At 32.4% G+C, this 16,016-nt stretch overlaps 1 protein-coding gene across 1 annotated transcript; it reads right to left on the bottom strand.

The window, feature by feature from the left end:
- Positions 1 to 7,461: 7,461 nt before the first annotated feature.
- LOC112004985 (uncharacterized) lies at positions 7,462 to 15,782 on the bottom strand. Its single transcript, XM_065780651.1, has 7 exons — positions 15,706 to 15,782; positions 12,334 to 12,428; positions 10,695 to 11,270; positions 10,163 to 10,390; positions 8,583 to 8,825; positions 7,913 to 8,101; positions 7,462 to 7,801 (listed from the first exon to the last, which is right to left on the bottom strand). Exons 2-7 carry the CDS (start codon positions 12,343 to 12,345, stop codon positions 7,772 to 7,774), a joined length of 1,278 nt encoding a protein of 425 aa, XP_065636723.1. The 5' UTR covers positions 12,346 to 12,428; positions 15,706 to 15,782; the 3' UTR covers positions 7,462 to 7,771.
- Positions 15,783 to 16,016: the final 234 nt, after the last annotated feature.

Raw genomic sequence — 16,016 nt, forward strand, 5'->3', positions numbered from 1 at the left:
GGACCGCCAAATCTTCGCGCTATTTTTGGGATGGCGATTTCGCGTGTCTGAATATATATATATATATATATATATAATGTTAAAAAAAAAATACACCTTTTTTATTTATTTTTTTGAGTAAAATGCTAAACTTATTCAATTAGGACTTTTTCATCAACTTTTGTTATATGTTGTGGTTAATTTTTCAATTTTATAAATTTTTCTTCAAATTTTTAAATTAAAAAAATTCAACTAATGATTGAAAAATATTTTTCAGGTTTTTTTGTTCAAAAAATTTTAACAAAAATATCTTAATTAAATAAATTTGAAATTTAGAGGACTAAAATGAACAAAAGTAATGTTAAAAGACTGAAATGAAATCTAAAGAAAGTTAGATAGTCAGTTTTACATTTTAGCCTTTTTTTTTTAATAATTCCTTAATTACAATTGGGTGATGTGGATATATCAAATCTATAAATATCTGCTGAAGTTTTTTTTGTTTTTTTTTTATAGGAATATCTGCTGAAGTTGAAACTTGAAAATAATAAAAATGTATCGACTAATTATAAGATTTTAGCAAGATATCTTTTTTTAATTATATAAATCAAACTATATCCTACAACAACTATTTTCATTTTATCAATAAAATAAAATATTTTCCATAGAAAAAATATTTTTTTATAAAAATTATTATTATATATAAAATATCATAAATTTTATGTATATTTGAGTTAGGTTCAAGTTATACTTAATATAACTTTAAAAAATTTTATACAACTTAATATTATTTTGATTAAATGTGAATTTTAATAAATTTATTGTTGAATTAGATTTTTCTTATTATACTTTATATGCTTGTGAAATTTCAAGGTGATTATAAATCAATAACTTTGTCATTGATCGAATTTTAAATTTCAATTTTTGTATTTAAAATTATTCTTAAAATATGGGCTTTTAGATCGATAGTAAAATTTTAAGTAGTATAACATTTCTTAAAATTACATCAAGTATAACTTAAACACTACTGTAAGGACCCAATTTGAATTGAGTGCTGGGTTTTCAGCCCAATAAGCCCAAACAATAAATTTATAGAGTATGGGCTCAAGAACTAGTACTGTTTGCAGGAAGGGTTCTACTCATCGAGTAAAAAGGGATACTATTGATTCGCTCTATCAGGAAAAACTCTCCTCGGCCCTCTTTCAATTGGTCTGTTCTTCTCTCTCTCTCTCTTCTCTCTTTTCTTTCTGGTCAGAAGTCCCCTTTCGCTTTCTTCGTTTCTACCTTATATACTTCGTTTCTCCTCTTGTTTCCTTTGTACACGTGAGCTGTCCTCGGACATACGCGTATCCTCGGATCGGGCCTTTGGGCCCTGGGCCCAATTCTGAGGGCTACCATACCTTTTTTAGGTAACAGGCCCCACAACTACCTTATATGTTCTTAACACGTATGTCAAATTTTGTGAAAATAGGATATTATTTACTATTTAGTTAATAAATTCATTTTTTATGCGTAATTTTAAACTACAAGAGCTTGAAATTTAAACATTTGATCGATAACATATCTATTGATTTTTTTTTATCAGCTTAAAAATTTGTAAGCATATAAAAAATATATAAAGAAAATGTATTTCAATAGTTGATTTGTCAAAGTTTACATCTAATGAAAAGTATTGAGTAGTGTAAAATTATTTAAACTTACACCTAGTGTAACTTGAATATAAACAGTGTCACACCACCCAATAACTTATTATTGAATTCGTATTTTGAAAATACATCATTGGATTACATTATCTATATATATTCTCCATACTTGCAAAATTTCAAATGATCAAAAATTAATATCCATATAATCAATCAATTGTTTAAATTTAAAATTTTGTATTTTAAAATAACACATATAACTTAAGTTTATGGATTGAATAGTAAATAAAGTTCAACTGACATAAAAATTGGCATGTGGGCCAAATTTGATTATTTTTCTATATATATATATATATATAAAAAAAAAAGGAAAAAGAAGATATTTATTGATTATAGCGTTGAAGATCAATTGTGAATGAACAACATTACCTTAATATGGGCTCATTAATGAGACAAAATTTTATTAGCATAATTATACTAAACCATCTCAGAAGTTGTGAAAAATAGTCAATAATAAAATTTTGAGTCTCTCAACTTATTATAGTGTATTCTAATCCAATAATTAGATTCATGGACTGTCTTTTTATTTTATATTCAAAGTGCATCATTTTGTTACACTAGTCCTCGTTCCTAATGACGAATAAACCCCTAATCTCTACCACAATTATCAATATCGCGCCCTAAGTATACCCAATTATTGTGGGAAAAAAAAATCTAATTCTACAGGTATAATAAACAGATGATTAGGCTATTGATTTTATTAGTCATAGGCATATTTCCAAAAAGAAATAAAGAAATAAGAAGAAAAGAGAAGAAGAAATCTAGATGTCAAATTACTTTATGCTCATAATGGTGAATTTTCTTCTTCTTCTTTTTTAAGTAGTTTTTCTTGATTTGTGATCTCTTGTCAATAAAACTTGTTTAGAAACAATCAAATTTCATCAATTCTGAAAAAAATTCATATGCTTCTTGAAGATCCAAAAATGATTTAACAATAAGCAACTCTACTACATGGTTACTTAATCAATGATTCAATCATTATGTGAGTACTAATTAACTTAACTTAAAAAGTCTCTGATGGTTAAATAAAAGATTTTGGGTTAAATCTCTACCTATATAAAAGAAAAATAAAATAACTGTAACAGATATTGTAACTTATAATTGTAAAGTCATTTTACTAATGGTGGCGGAGGGGAGAACATGCCCCTTAACAATCTTTTCAGTGGAGGTAGATAACATGATAGCACAATTTAGGTTTAAAAAAAAAAAAAAAAGTTTGGTCCTAAAAAAACAAACAATCAAAAGCTGGGTTTGGATAGTGTTACATGGAGAGTCTGCCTTTTTTTTTGTGAATCCTGTGCACTATTTATAAGACCCACAAGTACGGATTTCAATAAAATCAACTTTAAAACTAGATCTCATGGCACTATTTACACATTTAAAAATTATTTTTCTACGGTATTTTCAATTTTCAGTTTTTAATAATAAGCGGTATCCAAACAAATTTAAAGTGTTATAGAAAAAGCATATTCGAGAGGCATAAAATCATTTCCTCTTTTTAGCATTTTTATTTTTTTAATATAAGGCATAAGGGATTTGTTTTTGTTTTATTGGTAATAATGGATTTTTGTTTGTTTTTGAGTGGGACCATAGACCATAGATATGAGCTAATGAACACTTTAATTTTCAAGTATTTTGGACTAACCTTAAGAAAAGTTTTGGGGCTTGTTTTCAATTTTGGAGGGAGCAGGTATATACATTTTGTCCAAAAACTTTTAGTATGATCGATTAGTATATCTTCTTTAAATATTTTTTAAATTTCCAGGGGACATGACCCCCCCTTAGCCTAGTCATAGTTTGTCCTTGAGCTTTAAAGTGCGAAGAACAATAAAAATAAAAACTATTGGGAAGCAGGTGAAGTATTGACTGCATTGTATAGAGAGAATAGCGGATTTAGCATCAGAGCCCCAAAAACCCCCCATTTACCCGGTCTTGCAATTGCAAAAAAAATTTGCAATTTTGCTATAGTGCCACTTAAATGTATGATGGCACTGTAGCAAGCCTGTATAAGTTTTTATTATATTTTATTATCTCTTTTCTCTCTCTATTTATTACTTTATTGGATTATATTATTTTAATGAATTGAATAAGAAAATAAAAATTGGGATGTTAAGTATGCTATAAAATGATATGGTATAAATGATAAAATAATTTTTAAGATGCTAAAACTGAATTTATTGTAGAAACTAGATATGAATGCTCGTAACTTGCTCAAACGTAAATAAGGAAAGTTGTACTTGTACTAGATGGGGGCACCTTCAAGACTTCACAAAATATTGTCAACTCCTCTTCTAAATAGCAATGTAGGTGGGGGTAAGCAGTGGTGGAGTCAGAAAATTTTCTTAAAAAGGGTCAAGTTAAATGTATCATTATATTCAGATAGCTTTAACTCTCTATATAAATCCATATGACTTTATTTTTTTAAAACAACAAAAATATTTTGCTAAAGAGATTTACTTATATATTTTGGGTCATATTAACAAGTGTCCTTAGGACATTAGTTAACAATTCATTTTATGAAAATTTTGACACCATTTTTATGAAAAATGAAAAAAGCTGTCAAAATATTAATTATTTTTTTTTCTATAAAAACTTTATTTAAATGGATTATTAACTAATGTCCTAAGGGGCGCAATTGGCCCCCCTCCCCTCCACCTATGGGGGTAAGGGTTCTCACCCCATTCCTTCTCTCTCTTAATAATTAATATCAATAAAAAGAAAAAAAAAATTGGATCAATTTTATCAATGATTTTATTTTTTGACCATAAATTACTAAAGCTTGAGGATTGAAAATTATATTTTTTGTTTAATTTTTCTTAGTTAATTTACTAAATTCCGTTGTAAGAATAATTTTTTTTATAAAATTATAAAAGTGTAGGAACTATGTATCTATGTTTGGGCGTTAATATAATTATCTAAGAGAATAAAGAACAATTATGATTTGAAAATCATCTTCATCTTCTTCTTTTTTTAATGTAATTTTGGTGAGTATAACATAATGTTATGTAATTCCGATAGTGTCAAATTGTATGTGCAATTTTATATCAAATTGCTTGGTTTTATTTATCTTCTCAAATTTAATTTCTATCTTATCAGCATACTCATCAATTTATCAATTTTTTTTATGGTTCTCAAAGTTTATTCTTGTTTCTTGTTCTCAATTTTTTAAAAATAAAATTCGTGTGTGTTTGAAATTAGATATCAAATAGGATATAAATAACATAATTTTATCTATATAAGAGAATTTATTATTACCTCTGGCTTATAGAGTAAGGGAAACCACTACAAAATTGAATACACCTTGATAGATGGATGATTAATTTCTTTGTATTGGACTGTTCTTGTTAGAAATCAAAACTTAGAATTGTATCTCAAATGTGGCTCATTATCTAGCTGTGTTGTCATCCTCGTATTGTCTGCCTAGGTTGTAAATAGCTGCTGGTTTCCAGTATGATTTCAATAAAGCTAATTCTTGTTTATCCCCCCTCCCCACCCCCCACACCATTAAACGCCTTAGAAACATGCATGGTAGCTCCCAACCACATTTGGTCAATTTAGGAGATTTGGCTTGGGCCATTTCTTTGAATTCAGTATGAGCTTGAGGGCCTCCAATACCATATTTAGGAGCAGAGGGAGGAGGAGGAAATGCAAAAAGTAGGAAAGTTTAGAGGACCTAAGCCAGGAATGCCTCCAAAAGGTTGTAAACCAGGAGGAGTATTGCCTCCAAAACCAGGCAAAGGCAAAGGAAAGAAGGGCCAAATTAAGCCTCAGGGACCCTGAGGCTGCTGGTAGACCTGATCATGACTTTGGCACATCTCTTCCTCCTTCAGCACCAATCACAATTGCCATAACAAATAGACTGAAAACCGGCAATGCCTTACTCGTACTCTTCTCCATTATATTCTATCTTTCTAATTTCTTTGTGTTTAATGTGGAGAGAACTGCTTCATGACCACTCTAATTTATAGTGCAGCTTGTGAAAATGAGGGTTTCTTACCTACTTGTTTTGGTAATGAAATTTAATGGTCTATGCATGGGAGGCTTGATGGTTTTAGAAAAGAATAATGAGGTGGACCATGGTAATATAGTTGAGAAATTAATTTTGGACCTAGCTAGGTTGTTGTAAATCAGAAACCTAAGAACTTGAATATGATGAGAAATATGGTGTATATATTTTGCATGGGCCATGATTTCTTCTGCTGTTTTTGTAACAAGTTGCACTATATTCTGATGGCAAATGCATGAAAGCAGTAAATTTATTGGTGGCTTCATGACCCTACGGATTTAAATGGGTGAACATGACATTTCCTTTGAGAATGAGATGTTCTGATTGCTTCTACGTAAAAGAGATAGACCTTTAGCGGAAAAGTTGAACAGCAGGAAGAAATCCACTCTAGTATGTGGATGACCAAAAATCATGATACGTATTGATGGTATTTTCAAACTTTAATGTTGATTTCAAGCTTGCAATTACTGTGAAATTTAAGAATGGGGAGATGGATAGTAAAATTACCATGCGTGTCTTGAACTTATTACTATCTAGCCTAGCTAGTTTGTTCATTGAAGTTACCATCCACCTTATACAGTATGTTTGGGCTTCTTCAACATGACTCTAGTTTATAGGCTAGATAAGAGTCGAGCCACCCTCCAAAATATTGGAGTGAGAAAGGTTTATAATTAACTAAGGTTCGATAATAGTCAATCAGCCTTCTAAATATTAAAAAAAGAGAGCTTATAATTGAGGCTAAGAGCTGAGCCACTCTTCAAAATATTGGAAAAGCTACCACTCACTACCACAGTTCAAAAGTATGGCAAGTTCATTCATGATACATGATCCAACGTTACTAATTTCTAATTATATATATTTAATTTATTTAATTATAATGTTATCATAATCTATTGAGATTTATTTTAAAATAAATGTGGTCTTCATCCTAATATTAATTTATTAATACAATATTTTATGGTTACTATGAAAAATAATAAAATATCATTTCTTATATAACAGGGGTGTAATAGTAAATATATATATATATATATTCCTCTCAACTAATCAATGAAATGTATACTCATCTTCTATCCCTTGTTTTTTTATCTCTTCAACCAAACACATATAAAGAAAACACATTTTCTTTCATTTATTTTTTATCGTTCCTTTATTTTCCATCATTCCTACCGAACATAGCCTCATATATATCACCCCTTTTTTAAAAGGGTTCACCCGAAAATCCATTATGCACATTTTATCTAGGGATATAAAAGTGGGGTGAAATTAGAGAAAATTATTGGGTAAAATGCACTTGAGCATCTAAACTTAGGGGTTGTTAAACTTACCCTCTATACTTTTAATTTAACCAATTTAGTATCTAAACTTTAGCTCTACGCCAACTAGCCCAAATAGACGCTTCCGGCCCTTTTGCCGTCCAAAAAGTAACGTCCTCCAGCGAGTTTGTGACACTCGCATGGGACTGATATTGGAAACAAAAGAAATGTAATTGGCTGGAGAAATGCCAACCTGCAAGTAAATAATAAGATAAACCCTATCTACAACAAACCATCCATAAGCCAACTAGCTGATGCCATCCCTATAAAATTCCATCAAAATGATAACTTGTGGACATTTGCACGAGAAAATAGGGGTTGCTTTCGGTCTAGTAACATGATAAATAGGTCAAGTTGGAAACACTAGAACTGACATTCTTGGCAAAACTTCAATTTAAAAGCAGGTCATAGGAGATTGGTTTTAAAGTACGTTAACAAGATTTTACAAAAGATCATCAAATTAAGAACAGGTTTAATGGTCACTTCAATATATGAGCAATATAATAAAAGAATGTGTATCTGTTTTTTCCCCCCATCCAAATAAAACAGAAAAACTGAACATAAATAGTACACCTTAAAGAAGCTAAGGGTAAAAAAAGAGCAGCAAGAAGAAGGCATGCTTTTCCATCAGAAATACATGTTTATTAATACAAGTAGCGCACTTAGTGAATATAATTGCACTGCAAAAAAGAAACTCAGCTTGGAGAGAGCATTTTAAAGGTATTTACAGGTCCACACACCTCATATTTATTCACAAATTCGAAGACAAATCACTTTCTGCCCCATGGAAAGCAGCAACTCTGGAAAATTGAGCAAGAAAATAGAAAAGCAAAAGATCAGCTCCCTGAAAACCAAAATGCACAAGAACATACACCATTTACAAAAAGCAGGAGTTGACGAGTGATAACAACCTTAACACTGTCTTTAGCTTCTTGCCTCCGCGTGTTGGCGTAAGGTGTCTCGTTAGGCCCTGGTGCCCTTCCTACCCCACTCTGCCTCTCCTCCCGCACTTTGTTAAAAATATGAGTAAAACCATCAGCTGATGCAGGGTTATTCTCATCCCACTCACCAAATTTTGGAACAGCAGCACCTTTTTCAGGCTGCCAGACAAGAACCCAACTAGTCAGGAATAAGTTCTAACAAAAGACTGAATATATCTAGGAAAGAGTAAAAAAAAAAAAAAAAAAAAAGATTGTATGAAACTAAAATTTCCAGTCTGTGTCAGAATAGGAATCATGTACCTGTAGAATTTGGGAAAAGGCCATACATAATTGGTTGTTTCAAAATGCAAATGGTAAAACTATAATGATTCCCGTGTCAAATCAAATGTTTAAGTTTTAAAGAAAAAGTTATCCTCTAGATTAAGAAAGAACAGCATAAGATAATTTAAGAGGTAAGCTAAGTTTAAGCATTTAAACTTATTTTCTGAGATAAATAAACCTAAACTACTCGAGAATCTACTTCATGATCTATCATTCCTTTCTTTCTTTTCTTTCAGCTAGTCACATAAAAATGCCCGAACACACATTTCAAGTTTATGCTACTTTTGGCAGTAAATAATAGGAGAGGAAGAAAGTTCACTGTTTCATCGCCACGAGTCACTGGTTTCATTCGGGATCTTCCAGGAGTACCATGAGTGCTATCATATGAAGTCCTTCCTTCCCAAGAGGGTGAATTGACCCCACTATCTCTTGCCGAAGCCCTTGCCTGGCGATGAAGTGGTGAACGCTCAATACTGTGCTCAGATCCAGTACTATGCCTTGAAGGTCTTCTATTGGCTTCACCAGGTCCAACTCCACGCCCTCCATGGCGTTGATAAGCATATATATATTTAATTTATTTAATTATAATGTTATCATAATCTATTGAGATTTATTTTAAAATAAATGTGGTCTTCATCCTAATATTAATTTATTAATACAATATTTTATGGTTACTATGAAAAATAATAAAATATCATTTCTTATATAACGGGTGTAATAGTAAATATATATATATATATTCCTCTCAACTAATCAATGAAATGTATACTCATTTTCTATCCCTTTTTTTTCATCTCTTCAACAAAACACATATAAAGATAACACATTTTCTTTCATTTATTTTTTATCGTTCCTTTATTTTCCATCATTCCTACCAAACATAGCCTCATATATATCACCCCTTTTTTAAAAGGGTTCACCTGAAAATCCATTATGCACATTTTATCTAGGGATATAAAAGTGGGGTGAAATTAGAGAAAATTATTGGGTAAAATGCACTTGAGCATCTAAACTTAGGGGTTGTTACACTTACCCTCTATACTTTTAATTTAGCCAATTTAGTATCTAAACTTTATAGCTCTGCGCCAACTAGCCCAAATAGACGCTTCCGGCCCTTTTGCCGTCCAAAAAGTATCGTCCTCCAGTGAGTTTGTGACACTCGCATGGGACTGATATTGGAAAAAAAAAATTTGTAATTGGCTGGAGAAATGCCAACCTGCAACTAAATAATAAGATAAATCCTATCTACAACAAACCATCCATAAGCCAACTAGCTGATGCCATCCCTATAAAATTCCATCAAAATGATAACTTGTGGACATTTGCCACGAGAAAATAGGGGTTGCTTTCGGTCTAGTAACATGATAAATAGGTCAAGTTGGGAACACTAGAACTGACATTCCTAGCAAAACTTCAATTTAAAAGCAGGTAATAGGAGATTGGTTTTAAAGTACGTTAACAAGATTTTACAAAAGATCATCAAATTAAGAACAGGTTTAATGATCACTTCAATATATGAGCAATATAATAAAAGAATGTGTATCTGTTTTTTTTCCCCCCATCCAAATAAAACAGAAAAACTGAACATAAATAGTACACCTTAAAGAAGCTAAGGGTAAAAAAAAGAGCAGCAAGAAGAAGGCATGCTTTTCCATCAGAAATACATGTTTATTAATACAAGTAGCGCACTTAGTGAATATAATTGCACTGCAAAGAAGAAACTCAGCTTGGAGAGAGCATTTTAAAGGTATTTACAGGTCCACACACCTCATATTTATCCACAAATTCGAAGACAAATCACTTTCTGCCCCATGGAAAGCAGCAACTCTGGAAAATTGAGCAAGAAAATAGAAAAGCAAAAGATCAGCTCCCCAAAAACCAAAATGCACAAGAACATACACCATTTACAAAAAGCAGGAGTTGACGAGTGATAACAACCTTAACACTGTCTTTAGCTTCCTGCCTCCGCGTGTTGGCGTAAGGTGTCTCATTAGGCCCTGGTGCCCTTCCTACCCCACTCTGCCTCTCCTCCCGCACTTTGTTAAAAATATGAGTAAAACCATCAGCTGATGCAGGGTTATTCTCATCCCACTCACCAAATTTTGGAACAGCAGCACCTTTTTCAGGCTGCCAGACAAGAACCCAACTAGTCAGGAATAAGTTCTAACAAAAGACTGAATATAAGTTTTAAAGAAAAAGTTATCCTCTAGATTAAGAAAGAACAGCATAAGATAATTTAAGAGGTAAGCTAAGTTTAAGCATTTAAACTTATTTTCTGAGATAAATAAACCTAAACTACTCGAGAATCTACTTCATGATCTATCATTCCTTTCTTTCTTTTCTTTCAGCTAGTCACATAAAAATGCCCGAACACACATTTCAAGTTTATGCTACTTTTGGCAGTAAATAATAGGAGAGGAAGAAAGTTCACTGTTTCATCGCCACGAGTCACTGGTTTCATTCGGGATCTTCCAGGAGTACCATGAGTGCTATCATATGAAGTCCTTCCTTCCCAAGAGGGTGAATTGACCCCACTATCTCTTGCCGAAGCCCTTGCCTGGCGATGAAGTGGTGAACGCTCAATACTGTGCTCAGATCCAGTACTATGCCTTGAAGGTCTTCTATTGGCTTCACCAGGTCCAACTCCACGCCCTCCATGGCGTTGATAAGCAGACTCATTGGTAGCTCTGGTCCCCAAATTGTCATTATGGGCTGGAGATTCAGGGAACTGCCTGAGGTCACCATCTTCCCTGCTTGTGCCCTGTTCATGTGATGATATTCCTGCTCCCTGTCTTATAGGTTCCGCTGGTTCGGCTCTGCCTCTGGAAGTAGGACCTTGAGTTGATGCTGAATTATAATTAAGTAGATCAGGATTCTCTTGAGGGTCATTTGGATTTATCATCTTGCCCCCAGAAGTTCGACCCTTGCGAGCCTTATCAAAAAAGGCTGTGTAAGGAACATTCTCTTCACTTTCCCAATTGCCAAACTTTGGTACATGCGAACGTTGCTGCCACATTGAAAAGAGCTTGTTATATCTACCAGTGCATCATCTATAAGCCAATCTCATTATTTTATCTATCTACACATTCCTTTTCATCAACCATTATCACATTCATTAGGCAGAAAAGGATGATATTGATCTTTGTCCTCCCAATTTTATAAGTGGGGAAAGGGATTGGTAAGTCATTGCAGCCAAGCAAGCAAAAGAAACCAGGAACTGGGACAAGACATAATCTACCAGTTCCCCACCGCCCACCCCCCCCCCCCCCCCACACACACACACACCCCCCAAAAACCCAAAAAAAGAAGAAGAGCAAAATGAGTGGGCATGGCCAAAACCATAAATCATGTCGTGACAACAACAAAACACATACAGATGGGTATTTAACTCTGAATCTCTGGGTTATGAAGCACACAAATGGACATGAACAAAAACACACTAAGACATGGAAAATTCCTAAAAACTAGGGGATAAAATGGCCGAGATAAAGGAGCAAATAAATGTCTTTTAAAAAAAAAAAAAAATTCATATGATATCATGGTATGTGATATGTACACAACTCTATTTTAATCAATTCTTAAGTTACAATTTATGTTTAAATTATTTGATATCCAATACTGAAAATAAAGAAATTATAAATAAAAGATACAAAACAAAATCCAATAAATAAATAAAAACCATTATTAAAGTTGGTTAATTAATGTTTAGAGTGTGTTCAGACCATGTTTCAGGTGTGCAGCTCATTTTTAACTATCATCTTCTTCTTTCTTTTTAAATTTGTGTGAGAGAAGTGTCTGACAAGTCTCAAACCCAATAGTTGTTGAAGTGTCGATACACACAAACATAAAAACCTCTCTGAAATGATGCTCCCACCATTTCACTATGACAACATTGGCAAAAAAAGTATAACAATAGTTCTACACTTATGAGCAATATAAGAGATTTGATTCATTATAATGTTCTGCTTGTAGAAAAGAGCCATTTTGTTGACCACTTAATATTCAAAAAAAAAAATCTCAATTACAAAATGAGAACCAGTCCACTTATGTAGCAACAAACACTAGATTACCTCATTCAACATTGAGAAGGGACTGTATTAAATACTACATTTATTCTTTAATGGACAGTGGGTGCACATATGGTAGATTGAAAGATGCATTAGACCTGCAAATTACATTACTAAAATAGTGAGCAAACAAAACCAAATTGCATTATGCCATATAGTTGTGGACAAGTTTTATGCATGTCTTATGTCCTTATGCATGTAAAAAACATATTTAGATGACTTCAACTAACAATGACTGGATCCTAGCCCCGAACAATAAAAATTGTAAAAAGTAAGATTATTCCAAATTTCTGTGACATCTTAAATTGGGCAAAAAGGAACAGATACAAAGGAATACAAATTGACCTTCAAACAATGTGCTTTAAGTCTGACTAAAGTCGTACCATCAACACACTAAGAGAGTATTTACAAATTTTTAAGTGTCATATTAAAAGAATCTCATACAGACAAAAAAGAATGATCATGAACAAAGAGACATAGTTATCGCTTCTTCCTTAAAAAGTTATCCCTCATCACTCTTTATATCACTATGACCTCAACTTCTTGTAGTTATGCATCAAGATCCTTTCAACACACCACATTTGAGATGTCATAACAACTCAAACGATTGGATATTTTGACTGCCCATTGAGTTAAATCAGGGCAAAAAGATTAGCAATAACTATTAAGTTGTGTAAAGTAAACAAACTTGACAACAAATTTAATCATCTCTGAGCTAGAAGAAATACCCCAATCAGACAAATAGTTTTTAAATAATTCACAAGTATCAAGCTCGATGTTCTTCAATCTTAATGTTAGACAGACTCTTTATTGGCACAGAATTAAACCAGATGGCTCCAATCATTTTATTTCTTTGCATTTGCAAATATCTCATAGAGGATTTTGCAGCCAACCTTGTAACTTTAAACTAAACAGTATCAAAAGAATAAAGCAAATATGCTACTCAAAATTAAATCATAATATAAAAGGAACAACCATATAATGAACAAGACACTAGATAGCAATAAGTTATCCATCACATAATTAATAGCCCAAGCCTTCAGTATGGTGCTTAAAATTGGCTTCAAAAGATTTGATTAACACAGTACGTTTGCAGTCTGTATGAAATACAAAATTACAATATTAAATTTTAAATTTTTAAATCATTAGTATTTGTGATTTTATTTCTTCTTTTTTAGAGGCTGGACCTTGGAATGCTGGCAAGTGCCCTACACACAAGCAATGTGTCAAGGGTGAGTTAAGGAATCAATCTCTCCAACCTATTCTTTTGTGATTTATTTTTTATATGTGTGGACAACAAGAAGTTGATATCCAACAAATGATACCTTAATTTTTCATTTAGTTAAAAAGAAACCATTAAATGAGATAAAGAATAATTTTAAAAAAAATAAAGGGTGGTTCATCCAAAACAAAAACAAAAACAAAAACAAAAACAAAAACAAAAACAAAAACAAAAACAAAAAAAAAAAACAAATAAAGGGTGAGCTGAAAGGGTTCTTGATTACAATAGGAATGGGTGTCAAGGCCATAGACCTTTGCACCCATTATTGAAGAACAAAAGCTTTGCATGAAGAGACTTCCCTAAAAATATAATGGTATACTTGGCTGCATCACTTTGTCAAGTCCAGGTTAGGAGGTTATTCTAGATGGAGGCTAGCAGATACAGTAACTTCAGCCACAAAATAGATATCTTGACATTTTGAGGGACACTTTGTCCTCTCCATTGTTTACAGAAATATATGTAAAGCAACTGACTAAGCTTTCTCAAGCTTTACCGATTGGTTACAGATCTTCACCAAAATTTGCATTTATAACCCTATATTTCCAATAAAAATCTAAATCGAGTCCTTCACCTTCTAAGGGAGTGAATATAGAATGAGCACAGGGCAAGAATTCCATATTTCAGTTCCATGATACGCAAGTCAGATAGCATTGCTAAGAAATCAATCAATTTTAGTACCAGGAAGGAAGTTCCTAATGAAAAGGGAGCAGAAGTGGTTTGCTGCAGTAGCATGGGACAATGACCACAGTTGAGACTGCAGTTAGTCGAAAACATAGTAAAGTACAGGGTACGTAACTTCCTACGACCAACTAATTAGGAAGAAGGAAATTTTTTCTATATTTCACCATAACTCTTAGAAATAAGATCATTCTATAAAAACCTCAAACAAAAACATCCCACATTGCAAACACATTTGGAGACCCACATTGTAAACCAAATGCAACGCAAATCCCATAATGACTCAACCTGAGCTTCAATTTCCAAGAACAAAACAGTAAAAACTGTTACATGTCAACTTATAATATTAATATAACAAATCCAAATAAATCAATAAGCCTGCTTAACTGCATAGCTGCTTAATTAAACCTACAAAATCAATTAAGCAAGCACATCAAGCAATACAGCAAAACTCAAAACACCCAAACTGCCAGATGTGTTTTTCTATTTTTAGCTTAATCCACACACATTCATCATTCAAGCAAGAGTTCGTACTTCTTTTCTTTTGTTATGAAAGACTAAAAGAATTTGAACTTTTAACCTTTTATTAACATAACTATAGCTTAAATTGAAGAAAGATTTGAGAAAGCAACAGTGATTGATTATTTCCTTGATCCGTATTTTCCAAAAATTTGAAACTAAAAATCCATAACCAAAACAATACCAGATCAATAGAATCCCCAATTTTCTTAACACTACAATAATAACAAAATTATACAAGTCCCAGCGTTGCTAACCAAAACAAAACAGCACAAACACAAAGGAGTCTACCCTTTGAAAATCTAATAAAACAATCACACAAAATCCATTTCCACACAATAACAGCAATAAAATAAAATAAAGCAAAGAACAGAATTACATATAGCCTATTGGGTGGCTAGTTTGACAGAGGATAAGAACAGATGACAAATTTACAATTTTGAAAACTTATCAGACTCTGTAGAAAACACATAAAAGCTCCATTCAACTAAGCAGTCTATGCCTAAGAGAACACAATGCAAAAAGATTCAAACTTTAAATTTCTTTTCTTTCCCTCAATTCTCTCATCAATCAAGCAGAAACTAATACATTCAAAACAAAAACACAATGACCCAAAAAAGCAAAAGGCTAAACTTTACTGCCATTGCTCTATCCACCAAACTTGGAATGGAAAAGGCAAAAATCTTTAAGAATCCAACACCCACCACAAAAAACTCACACAAACCAATCAAAAATCCATTTTCTTTTTCTTTTTTCCTTCAAGATGTTCACACAGAACCCTTTAAGGAAAAAGACTCAATCTTCAAATTTCTTTTCTTTCCCTGAGTTCTCTCAAACTAATGCATTCAAAACAAAAATACAAATTACTTTAAAAAGCAAAAGACCAATAAACTTACTGCCATTGCTCTCTATCCACCAAACTTGGAAAGGAAAAGGCACAATTCTTCAAGAAATTCCAACTAATGCATTCAAAACAAAAATACAAATTACTTTAAAAAGCAAAAGACCAATAAACTTACTGCCATTGCTCTCTATCCACCAAACTTGGAAAGGAAAAGGCACAATTCTTCAAGAAATTCCAACTCTTGGGCTCAAACCCACCACAAAAAACTCAGACAAACCAATCAAAAAGTAGATTTTTTTCTTCTTCTTCTTTGTTTTGGCTTCTAAAAGTTCACACAGGACCCTTTTAGGGAGAGAAAGAGAG

This window comes from Quercus suber, unplaced genomic scaffold (genome assembly GCF_002906115.3).
Source record: "Quercus suber isolate HL8 unplaced genomic scaffold, Cork oak 2.0 scaffold_242, whole genome shotgun sequence".
NCBI lineage: Eukaryota > Viridiplantae > Streptophyta > Magnoliopsida > Fagales > Fagaceae > Quercus > Quercus suber.